General features: G+C 42.2%; 1 protein-coding gene across 1 annotated transcript in view; it reads right to left on the reverse strand.

Annotated features, from left to right (window-relative positions):
- LOC132820104 (mastermind-like protein 2) overlaps window positions 1–23,061 on the reverse strand; it is a 127,511-nt gene that overhangs the window by 15,259 nt on the left and 89,191 nt on the right. The window contains exon 3 of the mRNA XM_060832030.1: window positions 3,172–3,285. Within this exon, the coding sequence (XP_060688013.1) occupies window positions 3,172–3,285 (114 nt within the window). The remainder of the gene's footprint in view (window positions 1–3,171; window positions 3,286–23,061) is intronic.

Consider the following 23,061-nt stretch of genomic DNA (forward strand, 5'->3'; position numbering starts at 1 on the left):
ACACCTACTGCTCTGCCCTCATCAATCTTCTTTGTTACTTCTTCAAAAAACTCAATCAAGTTTTTGAGACATGATTTCCCACGCACGAAGCCATGTTGACTATCCTGAATCAGTCCTTGCCTTTCCAAATACATGTACATCCTGTCCCTCAGGATTCCCTCCAACAACTTGCCCACCACCGAGGTCAGGTTCACCAGTCTATAGTTCCCTGGCTTGTCTTTACCGCCCTTCTTAAACAGTGGCACCACGTTTAGCAACCTCCAGTCTTCCGGCACCTCACCTGTGACCATCGATGATACAAATATCTCAGCAAGAAGCCCAGCAATCACTTCTCTAGCTTCCCACAGAGTTCTCGGGTACACCTGATCAGATCCTGGGGATTTACCTACCTTTACCCGTTTCAAGACATCCAGCACTTCCTCCTCTGTAATCTGTATATTTTACAAGATGTCACCATCTATTTCCCTACAGCCTATATCTTCCATATCCTTTTCCACAGTAAATACTAATGCAAAATATTCATTTAGTATCTCCCTCATTTTCGGTGGCTCCACACAAAGGCTACCTTGCTGATCTTTGAGGGGCCCTATTCTCTCCGTAGTTACCCTTTTGTCCTTAATATATTTGTAAAAACCCTTTGGATTCTCCTTAATTCTATTTGCCAAAGCTATCTCATGTCCCCATTTTGCCCTCCTGATTTCCCTCTTAAGTATACTCCTATTTTCTTTATACTCTTCTAAGGATTCACTTGATCTATCCTGTCTACACCTGACACTTCTCACTCGTGGCATGTACCTTGTGTTGGGGAACATACCCCTTACCCTCTGGCAGCATCTTATGGACACCTGGTTTCAAGAGCTGAAAATGTGTTGCTGGTTAAAGCACAGCAGGTTAGGTAGCATCCAAGGAACAGGAAATTCGATGTTTCGGGCCAGAGCCCTTCATCAGGATGAAGGGCTCTGGCCCGAAACGTCGAATTTCCTGTTCCTTGGATGCTGCCTAATCTGCTGTGCTTTAACCAGCAACACATTTTCAGCTCTGATCTCCAGCATCTGCAGACCTCACTTTTTACTACCTGGTTTCAAGAGCCAGGCAGTTGCTTTCCACTGACCTGTTGTGTCAGAAAGTCAACAAACGATACCCTAGCAAGAAATAACAACAGAAAGTGCTGCATAAATTCAATAAGTCTGGCTGCATTGGTGGAGAGAGAAACAGAGTTAATGTAAAATCCCATATAACTCTTCATCAAGCCACTCAAATTGGATTCTAAATGTTAAATATCTCTCTGCAGATGCTGCTAGACCTGTTCAGTTTCTCCTGTACTTTGTTTTTCATTCAGATCTCCAGCATCTGCAATATTTTGCTTTAGGTACCCAAGCAAAGCTAGAATCTCATGCTCACCATAGTACATTTTGCAAGTGTTTAGGCAGATTAAATAAAAAGCTAACTGTCTGAAGGTTTCCAAGCATTATGAAAGTCTTGATTGATGGCAGGGCAGAATTTCTAAATTCCACTCCCAGAAATGACTCCAAGTTATTTATTGCTGCTTCAATGGAATCCCATTAGTAAAAGATTAGAGCTTGTGCTTCTCAAAAACATGAGCTGACCAAACAATATGAAGGACGAATGTCTCAAATCTGTCAGTTTGTAGCTGCTGAAAGGCTTTGAACTATGTCAAGAATACAGTATGATTTGCAACTTGTAGCAGCATTGTCCTCAGAATCCATCCCTTCCCTTATACAGCAGAAATCAATGCTCTAAAGTGCAAACTTTCAGATAGTGGGAGACTTTCCAGTTCATTGATTTGCTCAGGAAATTGTGAAAGATCTTATTTTACTGATCGAGCAATTAATTTGGCAAACTATACATTCAGAATCGACATTTCGGGCATAAGCCCTTCTTCAGGAATTCCTGAAGAAGGGCTTATGCCCGAAACGCCGATTCTCCAGCTCCTCGGATGCTGCCAGGCCTGTGCTTTTCCAGCACCACATTTTTCAACTCTGGGACTCCAGCATCTGCAGTTCTCACTTTCTCCAAACTATACATTCAGTCCTTTCATTCTATCATTTAAGACTTTAGGATAAAGTCTGACAAGGACTTTCATGCAAAGGGTGGAGCATGTATGGATTGAACTGCCAGAGGAAGTAGATTAGATTAGATTCCCTACAGTGTGGAAACAGGCCCTTTGGCCCAACAAGTTCACATCGACCCGCCGAAGAGTAGCCCACCCAGACTCATTTCCCCCTGACTAATGCACATAACACGATCGGCAATTTAGCATGACCAATTTACCTGATCTGCACATCTTTTGGAATGTGGGAGGAAACCGGAGCAACCATGGGAAACCCACACAGACACGGGGAGAATGCGCAAATTTCACACAGACAGTCACCTAAGGCTGGAATTGAACTCGGGTCCCTGATGCTGAGAGGCAGCAGTGCTAACCACTGAGCACTGTGCACTGTAGACTGGTACAATGACAACATTTAAAAGGCATCGGGATGGGTACCCGGTTTAAGAGGGACATGTGCCCAAATGCTGGCAGATGGGACTAGATTAATTTAGGATATCTGGTCAGCATGGATGAGTTGGACTAAAGGGTGTTTTTCCATGCTGTACATATCAATGACTCTATCAAAGATGATCTGCTGTCTTGCCATCACCATAAATAGTAGCCAATCCATCCAGTCCAAATACCTAACCGAAGGGTCGTGCACCAAGAATATTTGGCAAGATTTTGCCTTGGAAGAAGTGAGAAAGGGGACTCGGGATAGGAGTACAAATTTCTAAATGAAACAAGAGTTCATTCACCCAGTTAGAAATACAACACCTGTCTGCCTTAAACGAATAAAGTTATGAGTGATGCTTGGACTTATAGATGTTTTAAGTTTTAACTACAATAGTTCAGCAACCTGAAAGTAAACATTGACTCTCTTTCTCCTCACAATTGCTGCCTGACTTTGCTGGTCATTTTCCACTGTGTCTATTTTCATTTTACATTTCCTTTTCAGGGATGGCAGTATGTTCCTGTTGCATATAAAGGTGCAAACTGTTTTGGTAAGGCAATGACTTTGCACTCCAGTGCAGTCTATGAGGTATTGAATCTTCTCTATTGGAAAATAAAGCCCCAAGAGTACATTTCAAATGTGCTTCAAAAACAGAGGCACCTACCTGGTCTGCCATGAGCTGCTGTTGGAGGAAATTATGCTGCTGTTTTTTCAGAAGTTGCTGCTTCAGGAAGGCATGTGGTGTGGCTTTTATGTAATTGTTACCAGGATTAGGATCCTATATTGAAGGAGAAGAAGAAAGGTAATTTTCTAAAAAAAAACTACATAAGCCTTTAATTATTAGTGAAACACTTTAACAATCCAGTCTGTTGTTAAACTGATGCTTCCCCTGATCAATAAGCTGCAGTTAATCAGCTGGTTCAGACTGAAGAATTCACAGGCAAGAGACAAGGGGAAGATACAATATTCAGCCTTCCCCTGTCTAACCACCTCACCACAATGACACAGTGGGATAGACAAAACCTAGAGCAGCTCACCTGCTGCTGCCCCCATTGAGGCCCTTAACCAGACAATTAATGGCCTTTTCTTTAAAATTAAAAAACAATGGGAAACTTTGCTATTTGGAAGATTCTGGCCATGATGTTACATATAATTGCCAAATTATTGCAGTGCAGAAGGTGGCTATTCGGCCCATCATGCCTGTATCACTCTTTAAACAAGCATCATTACCTCGTGTCAACCTACTGGCTTTTCTCATATCCTTGTACACCATTTCTATCCAATGCCCTCTTAAATGCCTCAATTGAACCTGGCCTCATCACATTTCCAGTAGGCACTCCATACTCTAACTATGTACAGATTGAGAAAGCTTTTTCTCACATCACCCTTGTTTGGTTTGCATATAAGTTTAAGTTTATGCCTGCTCATTCTTGCCTTTTTTATGGACAGGGAAAGATGTCGGTAGCAGTGTGGGGGAACCAAAAGATCAGGTTTCCTATGATGTTACTGCTCTTCCTCCCTTGGGTATGGTCAGATTCAGTCCACTGGATTCTGCCAGGAACTTGTGAACTCTGCATTTTGTGCACAGTAAGTTGGAGAACCTCTTGCAAAGTTAGTCCTGTGATGGAAATCACTAGCTCCTCTCAATAAGGAGTCATGAGTTATTAACAGATTTAGATTTTATGGCCATGTGTATTCAAGTACAGAAGTACAAGACCATAGTGAAAATTGCACAAAGTCGCCATTCCTGATGTCATCTTATTTACAATGTACCTAGGTACAAAATCTTAGGGTACAAGGTAGAAAAATACAGAAACAAAATTATAGAATCATGGAGTCATACAGCATGGAAACAGACCCTTTTATCCAACTCGTCCATGCCGACCTGATATCCAAAATTAATCCTGTCTCATTTGCCAACATTTGGCCGATATCCCTCTTAACCCTTCCTCATTGTATACCCATCCAGATGTCTTTTAATGTTGTAATTAAAAGTCCCTCTTAATATACAGTCCCTCTAGTATAAAGTAGAAAAAAATCAACACGGCTTTGAAAAGCACAAGAGGCTAGCAGCAAAGTAATGTAAAACATTTTTTTCAAATCAGCCTCCATGGACATTAATTAAAATGGAGGTGGGATGAATGGTTTTCATTCAGTACTGAAGGAAGGTAGTCTCATTATTATCTCTCCTTAGTTCTGAAGAATCATATCAAACTTGAGATGTAACTTTGTCTCTTATTCCACAGATACTGCCTGACTTGCTGAGTTTCTCCAGCAGTTTTGTTTTTTAGTTCAGATTCCACACCCCCACCCTACCCCTCCACATCGCAAGGGTGCTGGACAGAGTGGCTAGGGAGAAAGTGTTCACATTTATAAACAGACAGAACCTGAGGGGACAACTTTAAAGTGTTTTGCAAAGGAAGCATGTGCGAGGCAAGGGAAAAACCATTTTAACACAGTAAGTGGTTAGGATCTGAAATTGGATGCGGAGGCAGGTCCAATCGAGGTATTCAACAGCATTAGATGATTATTTAAAGAAGATGGTGTACAGGGTTACAGGGAAAAGCTGAAGTGGCACTAAGTTAAGATGAGAGGTAATGCAGTGCACGATGGACTGAATGGTTCCTTCTGCTGCCAATCAGTTCTGTGATTCTGTCTACAATTTACTTGAGCATGATATCTATTGGTCATGTGCAGTCACATTTTCTTTATGGAAATGATATTTAAATCAGTACTGTTTTGGGATGAAAAGAGTTCATGTGAGTTTTGGTATCTCAAGACATGAGATAAAACTGGGAAATGAAACTTACTGGGAAATGCAGCCTTTGGAAGGAATCAACAGGAAATGTTTCAAGCTCAGCACAATGTGTAAAGGAACCGCTATGATAAGATACAGGAAGATTTCAACTTTACCAGCATGCTACTGAAATAAATCTGGTTCACAGGGGGTTTTCCATTAAGGGCAGAGGGAAGAAAGGTCCTAATATCATAGCCCAAATTAAAACTTCGTCACTTGCCAGTGATCCAAACTGTGTTCACTCTTCATTTCGAATTTCAAAGCACACAATATAAAAAAATCATGCTTTCCCAAAAACAACTGATGGCATTTTTATCATTGCCCACTTCCATATACAACCACTGCGAATATCATGTCATCTCTCCTGTCTCAAAAGTTCCTGCCTGTTCTTCTCTGCACCTCCCCAACTTTCCTCTTTCACCTTAAAAACAGGTGCTGTTTCTGACTTCCCCTAATTCTAATAACTCTACCTCTCTCCAGCTGAGCAGCAAAGTACTTTCAGTTTGCCTTACAATGGCATTTGTATATTTCAGAAGCAAAAGTATTGACAGGGCATTCCTCCTCATTTACACAAGGGCTACAGCAATCATCACAATTTGTCAACCCAAACGGGGGCAAACACTGCGACTTTACACTTAGGCAAACACCATGACTCATGAACCTACACTGGGATAAACACCACAACCCGTGAACCGACACCGGGGTAAACACCATGACCCGTGAATCGACACTGGGGCAAACACCATGACCCATGAACCTACACTGGGGCAAACACCATGACCCGTGAACCTACACTGGGGCAAACACCAAGACCCATGAATCTACACTGGGGCAAACACCATGACCCGTGAACCTACACTGGGGCAAACACCATGACCCGTTAATCTACACTGGGGCAAACACCAGGACCCGTTAATCTACACTGGGGCAAACACCATTACCCGTGAACCTACACTGGGGCAAACACCATTACCCGTGAACCTATACTGGAGCAAACACCATGACCCATGAACCTACACTGGGGCAAACACCATGACCCGTGAACCTACACCAGGGCAAACACATGAATTGCCACTGGGCAAACACCATGACCCGTGAACCTACTCTGAGGCAAATACCATGACCTGTAAACTGACACTGGGGCAAACACCATGACCCGTGAATCGACACTGGGGCAAACACCAAGACCCGTGAATCGACACTGGGGCAAACACCATGACCCATGAACTGACACTGGGGCAAACAACATGACCCATGAACCTACACTGGGGCAAACACCATCACCCTTGAACTGACACTGGGGCAAACACCATGACCCGTGAATCGACACTGGGTAAACACAATGACACATGAACCCACACTGGGGCAAACACCACGACCCATGAATCGACACTGAGGCAAACACCATGACCCATGAACCTACATTGGGGCAAACACCACGACCCATGAATCGACACTGGGGCAAACACCATGACCCATGAACCTACATTGGGGCAAACAACATGACCAGCGAACCTACACTGGAGCAAACACCATGACCCATGAACCTAGACTGGGGCAAACACCATGACCCATGAACCCACACTGGGGCAAACACCATGACCCATGAACCTACATTGGGGCAAACAACATGACCAGCGAACCTACACTGGAGCAAACACCATGACCCATGAACCTAGACTGGGGCACACACCACGACCCATGAACCTACACTGGGGCAAACACCACGACCGATGAACCTACATTGGGGCAAACACCACGACCCATGAATCGACACTGGGGCAAACACAATGACCCATGAACTGACACTGGGACAAACACCATGACCCATGATCCCACACTGGGGCAAACACCACGACCCATGAACCTACACTGGAGCAAACACCATGACCCATGAATCGACACTGGGGCACACACCATGACCCATGAACTGACACTGGGGCACACATCATGACCCATGAACTGACACTGGGGCACACACCACGACCCATGAACTGACACTGGGACAAACACCATGACCCGTGAACCGACACTCGGGCAAACACCATGACCCGTGAACCTACACTGGGGCAAACCCCGTGACCAGTGAACTGACACTGGGGCAAACACCATGACCCATGAACTGACACTGGGACAAACACCATGACCCATGAATCGACACTGGGACAAACACCATGACCCGTGAACCAACACTGGTGCAAATACCATGACCCATGAACCTACACTGGGGTAAACACTATGACCCATGAACTGACACTGGGGCAAACACCATGACCCGTGAATTCACACTTCTGTTTGAAACTATTCAGATTTAAATCAGTTCTGTACTGTTGTATATTTGGGAACCAATTCTTTGTATCTTTTGCACAGGTTTACATTGTGAATTGCTCTCCACATTTTCTTGAAATTGAGAAAAAACTATCCTCAAAGATCTTCACAACACTTTATCTTCATAATTTCCTTAATTGTTCCAGGATGAGGATAATTTGAAGAAGTTCAGACTGCTTTCGTTGAAGGGGAGGCGGCTGAGAGGAGATTTTTAAGAAGTGTTCAAAATCATAAGGAGTCTGGACAGAGTAGTTTGGGAGGAAATATTGCCAAGCAAGAAACTTTAAAAGTAAGAGGGGGCAGATTTAATGAAGCAAAAGGATTATGAGGAAAAGCTGTTCATGCAGCAGGTGGCAAGGCTCTGGTGGTTACTTAGCTCAGTTAGTTAGGTGGCTGGTTTACACTGAATTTAATTTTGTTTTATTTACAAGATGAGGGTGACACTGGATAGTCCAGCATTTATCCCCATCCCTAACTGCACAGAGGACATGTAAGAGTAAGAATCAAACAGCTTGCTGTGGTTCTGGAGTCATTTATAGGCCAAATCAAGTAAGAATGGCTGTTTCCTTCCTTAAAGAACATTTTTTCCAAAAACCAACAATGGGTTTGTAGTCATCATGAGATTCTTAATTCCAGATTTTTATCAAATTCAAATTCCACCACTTGCTATGGCAGGCTTTAAACCCATGTCCCCCAAAATATTGCCTGATTCTCTGGATTAATAGTCTTGCGATAATACCACTAGGCTGTTACCTCCCCATATTCCTGTCCTAGCTGAGGTTACCATGAAGGCCCTGGGTTCTCAACCTCATCTGAGACGTGGTGACCCTCACATTAAACCAGTTATCTCTTTTTGAATCTCTCTAATGAGAAAGCAGCTTTACAGTCCTGTAAGTCCATAGTGACTTTACATGAGTTAGGGCATAGACTGTGCTACCCATGAGTGTGATGGAGGTTGATTCAATTGATCCGTTCAAATAGGATTTTGCCTGTTATTTGAAAAGGAATAATTCACAGAATTCGTAAAATCCCTACAGTGTAGAAGTAGGCTATTTAGCCCAACAAGTCCACATCAACCCTCCAAAGAATATCCCACCCAGACTCATTTCCCTAGCCTATTAGTCTACATTTTCCCTGACTAATGCACCTAGCCTACACATCCTTGAACACTATGGGAAATTTAGCATGGCCAATTCACCTAATCTTCAGACTGTGGGAGGAAACTGGAGGAGACACACACAGACACAGGGAGAATGTGCAAACTCCACACAGATAGTCGCCTGAAGCCAAAATCGAAACAGTACCCCTGGAGCTGTGAGGCAGCAGTGTTAACCACTGAGCCACTGTGCGGGGGCATGCTGAGGAGGCATTAGAATGGCATGAAGTGAAATGTTCGAAGTCAGCAAAAGGACAATGGGCTAAATGGCCTCCTTCTGAGCTGTAATGATTTTGTGAACCAAGGAACCTTCCATTTTGACATCACCTTTCTTCTTCAAAGCTTTCTATTCCATGATTCCAACTCCCAATCACGCTTTCAAAAAGAAAAAACATCAGCAGGGGAGGTTAGATCATCTTCCTCCCAAACCTTAAGGGAGATAGTTTCTTGCTTGGGAAATGCTCAGCAAGTGGCTGTGCTGCTCTTCCAAGTCAGGCCATTGTATGGCAAAACCTCAGATTTTGTAGCAGCATTAGGGTGGTGATGAAAAGCAGAGAAACAACCAATTGAGGCACATTGCTCAAGGTTCAAATCATTTCGGAACCAGTAATATAGGGTGTCACCATTTGCTTTCATGTATTGTCCTGAGCAGAGGGTAGTTGCAATCAATAATCGAAATAAAAATGAAAGAGTAAGAACAAGAACAATTTTAGACAGCTGCAGAACCAAATAACACTCAATTCCACATCCTTGATGTGGGCGGCACGGTGGTAGTGGGCGGCACGGTGGCACAGTGGTTAGCACTGCTGCCTCACAGCGCCTGTAGACCCGGGTTCAATTTCCGACTCAGGCGACTGACTGTGTGGAGTTTGCACGTTCTCCCCGTGTCTGCGTGGGTTTCCTCCGGGTGCTCCGGTTTCCTCCCACAGTCCAAAGATGTGCGGGTCAGGTGAATTGGCCAAGCTAAATTGCCCGTAGTGTTAGGTAAGGGGTAAATGTAGGGGTATGGGTGGGTTGCGCTTCGGCGGGTCGGTGTGGACTTGTTGGGCCGAAGGGCCTGTTTCCACACAGTAAGTCTAGTCTAGTCCACAGTGCCTTGCATGACCATAGGACATCTATTAGCACTCGACAGCAAATGAAGTTCTTTGGCTATGTAGTTTCTGCTGTCGGAAAGACAGCAGTCAATTTACACATAGCACTCTCTCACAAACAACAATGTAATAACCTGAAGATGATATACTTTCGTGTTGTTAATTTGGTAGTACCTCCCAAATTCATGGCCACTACTACACTGAAAGACAATTAAGTTTTTTTCCCATTCATTAATGGAATGTGGGCTTCAATGGCCAGGCTCATTTACTGCCGATATCTCCCTAACTGCCCTCGAGAAGGCGGTAATGAGCTGTCTTCTTGAACCATTGTAGCCCTTGAGATATAAGAAACAAGTTCCAGGATTTTGACCCAGCAACACTGAAGGAAAGGCAGGTTAGTGTGAGATACCAAAAGCACATGTTTGATTCCAACAGTAGCTGAGGTTACAGTGAAGGACTTTCCTTCTCAACCTCTCCCCTTACTGGACGTATAGTGGCCCACAGGTTAAACCACCACCAGTTGACTCCATCTAACAAGAAAGCAGGATTATGGTCTGGTAAGACTTAATTTAAGCACCAAAGGATTTTCAAATAATTTTTGGTTTCCCATTGTGCAAAGTTCTTAGGCTTAGAAACATGTTGAATTGTGTTTTTCTTCAACATCTATGAAGAGGATATGTTGAGCTTGGCAAATTCCACTACACTGGTGACTGATGTGAACACCAATAATGAAGGATCACAGGAGAAAATATAGCTTGCATTATTGATCAGACAGATTCTTTTTAAACCTAGCTCTGGTTTCTGGGCCACCATCAATCAGTCTCTGACTGTTGTTGCTGTGCTGTCAAAGTGTCGTGGTCACATTTCCATCACTGAGGCAAACAGCAACTCAAAGCCTTCGGGAGATTCACTGCACTTTATAACAGAGACGCAGAAAGGAGAATAAAAATGCAAACACCTTGCTCTGCCATTCAGGAATCTTGTGGATATTCATACTGTACAGAAGGTGATCATCCACCTGTGTTGGCACTTTGAAATTGTGTTCCAATTACTTACATTCACTTCTTCAACTTCTCACAGTCCTGCTGAATTTATCCAATTCCCTTTTCAAAGTTAATAATCAGTCTGTATCTACCACCTTTACTGGCAGCAGATATGACATGTACAGGAACAACAGTATCCTGAATTCAAAGACAGCAGGCAAACAACACTGAGCTAAAAACAGTACTGTTTCCTTTTAGATAATCTTTTTACATCTAATGACTCGGATTCACAGTCATACAGCACAGAAACAGACCCTTCGGTCCGACTTGTTTATGTCAACCAGATATTCTAAACTAATCTTAATCCATTTGCCAGCATTGGGCCCATTACCCTCTGAACCCTCCTATTCATGTACCCATCCAGATGCCTTTTAAACACTAATTGTACCCACCTCCACCATTTCCTCTGGCAGCTCATTCCATACACACACACAACCCTACATGTGAAAAAGTTCCCCCTAGGGTCCTTTTTAATTCTTTCCCCTCTCATCTTAAAACCTGTCTTCTAGTTTTGGACTCACCCATCCTAGGAAGAAACCACGACTACCCACCCAATTCATGCCCCTCATAATTTTATAAACTCTGGAAGGTCATCTAAAGCTCCAGGGAAATAGTCCCAGCCTATGCAGCCTCTCCCTATAGCTTACACCTTCAGTCCCACCAACATCCTTGTAAATCTTTTCTGTACCCTCTCAAGTTACACAACATCCTTCCTATGGAAGGATGACCAGAATTGTGCACAGTCTTCCAAAAGTGGCTTCACCAATGCTCTGTACAGTTGCAACATAAAATCCCAAATCCTATGCTCGATGTCTAACCTGTCAAGGCAAGCACGCCCAACTCTTTCTTCACCATCTACCTGTGACTCGATCTTCAAGGAACTAATCATCTACACTCCTATGTCTCTTTGTTCAGCAATACTCCCCAGGCCCCAAGCATTAAGCCCGGATTTACCTTACCAAAATGAAATACATTTATTTATGTAAATTAAACTCCATCTGCCGCTCCTCAGTCCAATGGAACCCTGATCAGATGGGCCATTGTAATCGGAGATAATCTTTTTCAGTGCCAACCACACCACCTATTTTGGAGTCATCAATAAAGTTACTAACCATGCCTCCTTTATTAATATTCAAATAATTTATATAAATGAAGAAAAGGATTGGATCCAGCACTGAACCATGCGGCATACCACTGGTCACAGACCTCCAGTGTGAGAAACAACCCTCTACCACTGTTCTGAATCCTACCTTCAAGCCAATTTTGTATCAATTGGCTAGCTCCTCTGGATCCCATGTGATCCAACCTTACTATCCAGTCTACCGTATGTCTACCAGACACGTGCTTACAGAAGCAAAACTGTGCATCTGCTTTTTTAAAAAAAATGTCAATTTGAAATAGTTTCAAATCATACCAAATTTCTCATGGATTAGCATCTCAGGTTAACTGGAGTAATGATCCTTTGATAAAATAAAATACTGTAGATGCTGGAGATCTACAGTAGATCCAGCATCTACAGGATCTACAGGAGATCCCGACTCAGGCGACTGACTGTGTGGAGTTTGCACGTTCTCCCCGTGTCTGCGTGGGTTTCCTCCGGGTGCTCCAGTTTCCTCCCACAGTCCAAAGATGTGCAGGTCAGGTGAATTGGCCATTCTAAATTGCCCATAGTGGTAAGGGGTAAGGGATAATGTAGGGGTATGGGTGGGTTGCGCTTCGGCGGGTCGGTGTGGACTTGTTGGGCCGAAGGGCCTGTTTCCACACTGTAAGTAATCTAATCTAATCTAAAAGTAGAAATTGCCAGAAAAACTCAGCAGGTCTGGCAGCATTAGTGGGGAGAAAGTAGAGTTAACAGTTTGAGTCCAGTTATGAAGAAGAATCACCAGACTTGAGACTTATTGCTATTTCTGCCCACAGATGCTGCCAGATTTGCTGAGTTTTTCCAGCAACTTCTGTTTTACTGAATGATTCTTTCATGTCTGATTCCCAGGTTTGATTTGCACCCAGCTCTACAATACAATCAAACTATAGCCAAAAAAAACTTTTATTTCAGTGTTTAATTTCTCTTGGGGGAGAAGGATTGATTGCAAGAAACAACAGAAAAATAGGACAATGTGTGTTAATCCCTCATTTCTCTGCAGTTAAACAGATTTGCCACTAGTGGGAGCTGGTGTCTAAACTGTGTCCTTCAGAAGTGTTCCGGGAGAAGCAGTGTTTAATCTGAATGACAAGTTTTAATGGATGGCTAGAGAGTCAAATACATGAAATAGTTCGTGAATGAAATAATCCTCTCTTCTTGGAAATTTCCCAGTTAGTTTCTTGCTGACGAGAAAGCCATGTTCAAAACCTCCAACAAAGCTTCCAGGAGTACCCAGTATGCTTTAAATGCACAGTGAAAAGCTAATACACCTGCATCTTTCAAACACCAGTTGCCTTTAATTGGTATATTCTGATGGACAATATTGTGTCTTGACCTCATTTAATACAGCTCTATATATATCGATATCCATGGGGAGAAGGTAATGTCATTAATGCAATGATATTACCATTATAGAGTTCCAATATTGATATGAATTTGAATCCCAACATGGCAGAAGGTGGAATTTAAATTTGTTTATTAAAGAGGAATTTGAAATTAAAAGCTAGTCCAGCAGTAACCATAGTTAATTGTTATAAAAATCCATCTGGCTCACTAATTCAATTCCCACCTCAGACGACTGACTGTGTGGAGTTTGCACGTTCTCCCCGTGTCTGCGTGGGTTTCCTCCGGGTGCTCCGGTTTCCTCCCACAGTCCAAAGATGTGCGGGTCAGGTGAATTGGCCATGCTAAATTGCCCGTAGTGTTAGGTAAGGGGTAAATGTAGGCGTATGGGTGGGTTGCGCTTCGGCAGGTCAGTGTGGACTTGTTGGGCCGAAGGGCCTGTTTCCACACTGTAAGTAATCTAATCTAATCTAACTTCCTTCAGAGAAGGAAATCTGCCATTGTCATCTGGTCTGGCCTACATGTAGTGTGGTCGACTCTAAACTGCCCTCTGAAATGGCCTAGGAAGCCACTCAGTTCATGGGCAATTAGGGATGGGCAATAAATGCTGGGTGATATCTACATTCTATGAATGATTTTTTGAAAAAAATCCATGACTAGAGGAGGCTCAGTACAAGATCTTTCACATTGTAATTAATCATATTTCGACGATCAATTTCCATAAATCAGACCACATTACACCCTGCTAATCACATTGTGGTTCATCCATTAATTCAGGGTTTGCCTGCAGTGGGACTGAAAAAACTAGAGAGACAGACACAGAGGGACAGAGGGAATAGGCATTAATGATGGACTATGAAAAATAATATAACCGAATCCTTCCCACCTTCTCCTGCTCTGTACTTAAAGCAGTTCTGGTGTGCACTGTATTATTTAACACATTTGCAAGTGCAGTACAGCTTTACCATTGCTTGACAGTGATATAATGCAGATCATTGCAGCACATGCTTCATTATATTGATCAATAATGGCAGACTACAGCAGCCTGTGGCCACTGCTGGGGAATTGTTGGATAGCTCTGAGACAAAGAGCAGATTAGAACAAAGGAGGGAAAAGAAAAAAGTCGGTGCTGTAAGAAAAATGGGAAAGACGATCTGACTAAAAGAGTAAATGAGGAATATGGACAGCTTAACAGGGGAAAGCTCATATCTTTGCTTGTGAACAAATACAAAGAATGCTTTTTTTTCTCCTCTCTCAAACAAACTGATCCAACAAACCCCCTTTCAGTCAATCGGTTGTTAGTCTAAAATGACTGAGCATTTTTTCACATAACAAGGCATGATTGCATGGAAGGAGAGAACTGGAATAATAGCCTCTCCTGTGAAGATCACTGTCATTAAAATAAAGTTGCTGTGTCCGCTGCATTGCCAACAACAAGTCTACTGTGAAATTTATAAAATAAACCTGAGAAAGTGGAAGCTAGAAAGAGTTTTCTTCAAAGGAGAATGCGTGTTATAAACATTCACCTGCCAAATCCTGCCTGTCCCAGCAATCAAAACAAGGGGTAGGAATGGAAAACTCCACAACAGGTAGTCTCAGGAACTGAGTCAAACAAGTACAATCTCAAACATGATTAAGAATTATTACATAAACATCACCTTGCTAGCACTACAAAATTTGCACTTATATAGTGCCTGTAAATTCAGAAAACATCTTGAAGTGCTTCAAAGGAATACTTTAAATAAAATCTGGCACAGAGTCATTTGCAGATGTTTAGGCAGGTCACGGAGCTAAATCTTAATGGTCTGAATGGTTCAAACATCACCTTCAGGTGGCCTTAAGGAGGAAGCTCATCTGGAAGTCTCAGACAGCACAGCCCCTAACAATATGGTGAACTGCACTTAGTTCCTCTTTTCTTTTAAAGTCATACTTCCAATGAATTACCTCTGTTTCTTTGATAAATTACCCTCTTTTGTCTATATAGTAATCAATTGTATCCTATAAATGACCAAGTACCTCCAAACATCTCAGAATTTGTTCTATTAATTCATGGGATGTGACTATCACTGGCTAGGCTGGTATTTATTGCCCATCCTTAATTGCCCGCAACAGCCATACTGAAGTGGGTCTGGAGTCACATGTACACCAGACCAGGTGAGGGCAGCCCTGGAACTTACCTTGGAGCAGCTGAGTGCCAGTTTGGAGCAGATTGGGGCTTGGAGCGGAGCAAGGACAGCTGTTGAACTGCGGTCTGGCGCGGGTGGTCACACCTCATGTGGAGACCCTGGAGAGAGCTGCTGTAATGTAATGCCTACTTGAAATTTCCTACCATACTTTAATGCCGTCCTATTTTTAACTTATTTTTCAACTCTGTAAAGTAATGTAACTACTTTTATTCCTCTGCTGTATCTAAGAATTGTACCTAACTACTTGTATGAGGGGGGAGAGATTTAAAAGGGACCTAGCGGCCAACATTTTCACACAAAGGGTGGCGCATGTATGGATTGAGTTGCGAGAGGAGGTGGCGGAGGCTAGTACAATTACAACACTTAAAAGACAGCTGGATGGGTACATGAATAGGAAGGGTTGAGAGAGATATGGGCAGAGTGCTGGCAAATGGGACTAGATTAATTTAGGATACCTGGTTGGCATGGACAAGTTGGACCGAAGGGTCTGGTTTCCATGCTGTATATCTTTATGACTATGTCGCCATAAAGCAGACATCGTAAAAGCTTTTCACTGCACTCCTGCAATGAAGTACATATGCCAAATAAAAGAATTCCCTATATTCCATTCCCAAAATAACATTAGTGAACCAGCTGAGTCTTTACAACAATGGTTACAGTGCCAACCAATGGTTAGCTCTTTAATCTGGATTTTGCAGAATTCACATGGTGGGGTTTGTACCCAGGTGCCCAGAAGACTGAAATAAAGAACTGCGGGTGCTGGGAGATTAGAGACAAAAATAGAAATTGCTGGCGAAACTGACAGACCTGATGAAGAGTGTCACTGAACTCAAAATCTTAGCTCGGTTTTCCTCCCACAGATGCTGCCAGATCTGCTCAGTTTTGTCAGCAGTTTCTGCCTTTTGTCCCCAGAACAATGGCCTGGAGTACTGCAATACCAGTCCAGTAACCTTATCAAAACACCATCAACTTCCCTGTCCCAATCCAGCCATGGCAAATCCTAGGAATCAAGCCACACCGGAGTAGTAATAAAGGCAAGTATAATTTCATTTAAAAGATATTTGGACAGGTACATGGATAGGAAAGGTTTAGAGGGATATGGGCTGAACACAGGCAAGTGGGACTAGTTCAGGAAACACCGTCAGCATGGACAGGTTGGGCCAAAGGGCCAGTTTTCGTCCTATATGACTCCATGAGTCTATAGGTAATCCTTTTATCTCAGCCCAGCACAAGGCAAAGAGAACCTCTCTGACCTCCAAAATCTATCACCATGCTTCATAAATGTTTCACATTCAAAGTTGCATTCACTGCAATCTTCATCCGAGCAGATTTCCTGAACCAATCCTATTGTAGCCAGTTGATGTCTGCCAATTAGGTGTTTGCATTACTTCAAAATTTTAAAGAGCATCTTACAGAAGGAATGAGAAGCAGAGAGATGGCAAAGTGACTCAGTGGTTAGTACTGCTACCTCGCAGCGCCGGGAATCCAGATTTGATTCTGCCCTTCAGCGACTGTCTGTGTGGAGTTTGCACATTCACACATTTCTGCATGGGTTTCCTCCCACAGTTCTAAGATGTGCACATTAGGTGGATCGGCCATACTGACTTGCCCACAGTATCCAGGATGTACAGGCTAGGTGGATTAACCATGGAAAATACAGGGTTACAAGCACATAGTGGGGGTGTGTGGACTAGGTGGGATGCTCTTCAGAGGTCAGTGTGGACTTGTTGTGCTGAATGGCCTGCTTTTATACTGTAGAGATTCTATGATTCCAAGTTTGGGAAGGTGTTCTAGAGGCTTAGGATTTTGACATCTGAAGGCACCATCTCCAATAATTGAAATAAAACAACAAAGTGCAGATGCTGGAAATCAAACAAAAACAGTAATTGCTGGAGAAACTCAGCAGGTCTGGCAACATCTATGGAGAGAAAGCAGTTAATGATTCAAGTCTGGTGACTCTTCATCACAACACATGCAAAGGTGGCATGTCCAATGAACCAGAGGGTGACGTTGAACTAAGCAGCAGTGCAGCCCTGAGCCATTGTGAGGAGATGCTGGTTAAGAATGTGCATATGGTGACACATGGTAGTGAGAGTGAATCTCAGGATGCGGCAAGACTAGCTGTCTGAGGAGCACTATTTATCACAGAGGTACCTGTGATCCCGGGTGAATTCAAAACACAAAAGATGAAGCTTCAGTCGGAATCCATGTTGGGTGTGTCTAAGCCGGAGGCAGTCACCAAAGAATGAGATGTGGCCGTGCTAGCGAGTTTTGGCAAAGACTTAATCAAATACTAGGAGAGAAAATGAAAGTAACGATGGTGAACAAGAAGGGGATAGAGTGGAATTCTTGTTGGAAAGAGGAGAAGAATTCCTTTAAAGTGGGCAAACCTAGAAGAGTCAAGTTAAAACACTAAAATGAAACTAAGAATGGAAACAAAAACAGAGTACATGAAGAGTCACACCAGACCCAAAACGTTAATTTCATTTTCTCTCCACAGATGCTGCCAGACCTGCCGAGTTTCTCCAACAATTTCTATTTTTGTTCCATTAACAAAGTGGGGATGTCAAGATGACAAAATTAGAAGACTGCAAAATTGAGAAGGGTTACAAGGCTGGTACGATTAGAGATAAAGAGGGATGAGGGATTAAAAAGAGTTTAAGAGTTTCAAGAGGTTGAGACGTTGCCTAACCATGAAGCAGTGTGAGCCAATGTGAACAGCGGCCATGTGTGAACAGTATTTGTCAGGATATGGGTAGCAGAAGTTTGGAATTCCTGGTGAAGGGCTCTTGCCTGAAACGCCGATTCTCCTGCTCCTCAGATGCTGCTTGACCTGGTGTGCTTTTCCAACACTCCACTCTAGACTCTGATCTCCAGCATCTGCAGTTCTCACTTTCTTCTAGAAGTTTGGAATAACCTCATGTTTTCAGAGGATAGAATGTGGAAATCCAGCCAGGAATGCATTGGACTACACAAGTCTGGAGATAGGAAAAGTGTGGTTGGGAGTTTCAGCAATAAAAGAATGGGAAGAAATGTGTAGGCATGTGGGTGATGTTGCAGAGGTGGAAACAAGTGTCTTTGGGAAAATACATGAGAGGCTGTGAACAGTCTGGCTCAGTTTCAGGCGGTTGCCAGGGACAGAAATGGAAAACAATCAGCAAGGGAGCAGAGTCTGTGGTGGGAAATGAAGCCTTCCCGATATTTAATCAAAGGAAAATTATACTCATCCAGCAGAGGACATACAGCACAGTCTGAGTAGGACAGAGATCTGGTAAAATAATTCTTGATGTCCACTGAACTGCTTCAAAGTACTTGATATGTACTAAATACGTACTTAAGGCAATTTAGTACAAATTTCACTTTGAAGATAATTTAAAATTGTAATTTGCCAATATAAATCCCTTATTGCACAGTTTGCCATTGATATCAACAGCAGAGTAAGTAAATGCCTAAACATCAGTGAGATGGTTTATCTACAAAGGTGTTATTTGCAGCAATACAAACATTAATCATAGTTGACTAGTGGCTGGATTGAATGGTGCAGTTTCAGCATGTGACCAATGTACAAAACAAAAGAACCTAAGAACTAGGAGAAGTAGGCTGTTCAAACTTGCTCCCCTATTTGATACAATCATGGCTGATCTCATCTCGACCTCAACTCCACTTTCCTGCCCACTCTGCATAACCGTACAACCCATTGATAATTAAAAAGTTATTTATTTCTTACATTCACTCAATGTTCCAACATCGACCGTATGCTGGGGTAGTGAAATTCACAGGTTCAAAACTCTTTAAGAGAATTAATTCCATGAAAATAAGATGTTAGCTGTTAACTGTGATTATTTGATTCAACTCCCCAAATTCCTCACTTGAAGTAACATGTAACATTCTGTTCTGCAGAAGAGTCACTGGACCTGAAACGTTAACTCCGCTTTCTTCCCAGATGTTGCCAGATGTGCTGAGCTTCTCCAGCATTTTCAGTATGTGCTTAAGATTTTTAGCATTTGCAGTTTTTTATGTAATATTCTGTTGAGGAGGAAACAGTTACAGAGTTGGTGTGTTTTTTTACAAAACTGATCCAGCGTTGGAACTTGATTAATATGCTGGCATGAAATTTAGAGAACAAATCCACTGTTAGAATTTAATTGAAAGTGTGTGGAAATGTTCCTTACTATATTTTTTTTTAAAGAGTTAGATGTTTCCTAAAATAGAATGCTTGTTTTAGGGTCTTGGGGACTTGAATAGGTTTTTTTTGAGAGGTGGCGGACCAGACCACCAGGTTGAATTTAGTTGTATTGGTAAGAATGATAAGAGCATGATATCACTAATGCACAATCATTTTATAAATGGTTTGCAGTGAGAAGTAAACAGAACAAATTCCCCCAATCTAGACGTTAAAATATGACTTAGCATTCAGTTATTGTTGGATGTTAGAGCAGTTCTAAACAGCATATAAAGCAACGTGTAATACAAAAGGATATGGCACTGGGTAATCAGTTACAGTGTTGATACAGTCAGTCCTGGCAGAGTAATATATCTGAATGCTAATCCAGGCTGGTTTCAGAGTTTGTTTTTGTATGCACCCCTTTTGAAGTACTAATGCACAAAGAAATGATCAAGTCTCAAATTACTGTACATGTCACGAGAGCTGTCCATCACAAGGATTTTTTTTTGATAGCAGTAACTGATCCACTGGCACACTGTACTGAATGAGTCCTTTTAAGTGCATTCTGCTCCTCTGCCCCTGTGGCACTGATAAGTACACACTTGTACAACAAAGCCAAGCCGCTCTTTGAAGGGAATCATTGACTCTTACAGCCACACCTGGTTGACAAGTTTATCGATGGAGGCTGTAACAAAGCAGGAAAAGCTGCCTGCTTCGCAAATGTATTGAAAAGTCCAGAGCAGGCCTGTGTGGTAACAAATATTTTGCTGATTGGTAATGCATTCTACCTCCAGTTATTATGCACAAGATGACTTAGGGAGCAGTATTAACTTGCCAATCACTCAGAAATGGTGGCTTCACTCTGGCGGGGACACTGGCAGGATATACCAGAACAAATTAAGACGACGGGCAATGCATTGCCAGCACAGAATCAGGGACGCTGAATCAGTACTGAGTTCACCTGAATGTTTAACCTGCTCACAGTAACCCAGCAGCTTCCGACATCATTCCAAGTTTTCTGACTATAAAGTATTATTTTCAACAGATCCCTACTTATTCTCACTCCCCATTATCTTTTTGGGAGAAGCATTTCTGTAAGAATGCAGGAGCTCATTCTAGAAATCAGCTGGATAATTTTCTAAAATGAACAATTTACGTTGCTGAGTTAGAAAACATTAAGCAATGGGTGAGCAGGAGTTTTATTTTCCTTCGCTTTATACAATGTCATATAAATCACATGGAAGCACTGCATGTTCATGAAGCCATCCATAAGGGAAGACAGAAAAAGGCTATCCCCCAGAGGAAATTTTTTACAAACTAGAAAATGCAGGCTTAAGAGGAGACAGTTGTTCCGTCAAAGCTAAGCAATGAAAATTGGCTGATAGCAAGCGACTTCAAAAGGCTCCATCTGATAAAATGGCAAATTCTCTCTGAATCATATTCAGGCCTAGTCATCACATTTAAAGTTAAAAAGGTGGGGACATGTGCCAGCATGTACATTTGCCTAGGGTGCCCGAGTTTGTCGTTGGCTCTGTGATCATTCCGTTTTGTTCAACTCCAGCAACCATTTAACACTCCTGGTACACCGAGAGCATCCTCAGAAACAATACCTCAGCGAGTGGAGGCAAACCACACAAAATGCACAGGAGGCTGGTTAATTAATCCTTCACTTTTTTTCCACAGCCCACACACTTTATTTTGACTAAAGTCCTGCTGCCCCAAGTGTTCAATTTCCTCCATCCCCTTGACTTTATTACTGCTCAGTGTTGCGATCGGTGGCCATCTGCAACCTCATTTCAACAGCCTTTGGTTTGTCCTTGGGAAATAAGGTCGTCACTGAGCAAGGAAACAAAATGCTGCTTTGTCCATGGTTGGCAAATCCCAACATGCTTCAGCTTTCAAAAAAGATATTTCTTCCCCCTCAAACCACACACCCCACCCACCTACTCTCCACTATAACTTAGTCGCCTATGCTTATCACCAATGGTACTTTTCATTTTAGCAGGCTGAAATATTTAAGAAAAACTGCACAGAATATCTAGATTAAATACAATTGCTAATTGAAAATTTGCCTTTTTTCAAATTCAGGAATCATCTGCGGATTCATGTGACTCAAAGTGTTAGCTATGGGTCAGAAAACAAGGCTTATAGTCATGATTAGCATATACTTCCAACCACCTCAATATTCTGTCATGCAGAAACTGCAAACTACGCACAATTTTTTTTTCGAACCAGCTGCAGCCATGTACAGTAAATAATATTTTATACTCAAGTTGATTTATATGAATAGAGGGAATGGGGGAAGGGGGGAGATGGGTCAGAGAGCCAAAATTCAGATTGCAAGATTGTAGAATTAAGGATGTCTTAAATATTAATAATGCAGCATTTTCTTCATGCTTCTCATTAAGGTCACATGATTAGCTATAGATATCTTTTCCTCAGGAACATGGCTAGAAAGGAAAATGGCTGGCAGTTTTCTGGGACTAGCATGGTGTGTACAAAATCTCATCTCTTTGAGACTGAGAGCAGGGAAGAGAACAGTGGTTATTGGTTGGAGGTGGGGACACAAAGGAGTCATTGTGGAGTGGGGTGCCAAGTGAACTTGCAATAGGTGTCAAAAAGAGGCCAGAAAAAAGTTTTGTCTCTTGCAGAAGTATCACCAGAATTAAAAAACATAATTGAAGTAATTGGTTGGTCCTGGATTTTAAACATGAAGACAGAAAGGCATTTAGTGCTTGATGTGCATTCCTTATCAAATTCAATTTTAAAATAATTCCTTTCGTCTATTTTTTGCAGTTTAGCTTCTACATATTCGGCAAAGCTCTGCAATGTCCTGCCAGAGAAGAAAAAAAAACATACAAGTTGCTTGAAAATTTTAAACTTTTCATTTTAAAATAACTTCTTGATATTCAAACATTACTTTGTTGCTTTCCTTCAAATTGTAAAGCCTTCCTCTTAACCTTTCCAATCCTTGGACGTACAGCACTTAAGCTTCCAATATAGGTGTAGTGTCCATAGTCATGTTTATATAGTTTTGATTGTTACAACTTAATTTTAAAATACAAGCAGCTCACAAAAACAAATTCAAGACCTTTGCTTCTGTCTTTCCATTGAATGCATTACTCAAACAATTCTCAATGATGTTGCCCTCTATATTTATTATCTGAGCCACTATTGATAACACAGCCTCAAACAAGGTTGAAATAACAAGTCTCTACTGTACAAGGCTCAGGAAAACACACTGAACAAGGCCATTTGATCCATCAAGTTTATGCTGGTTCTCCATATGGCAATCCAATTATTCCT

The sequence above is a fragment of the Hemiscyllium ocellatum genome, chromosome 11, assembly GCF_020745735.1.
Source record: "Hemiscyllium ocellatum isolate sHemOce1 chromosome 11, sHemOce1.pat.X.cur, whole genome shotgun sequence".
Lineage (NCBI taxonomy): Eukaryota > Metazoa > Chordata > Chondrichthyes > Orectolobiformes > Hemiscylliidae > Hemiscyllium > Hemiscyllium ocellatum.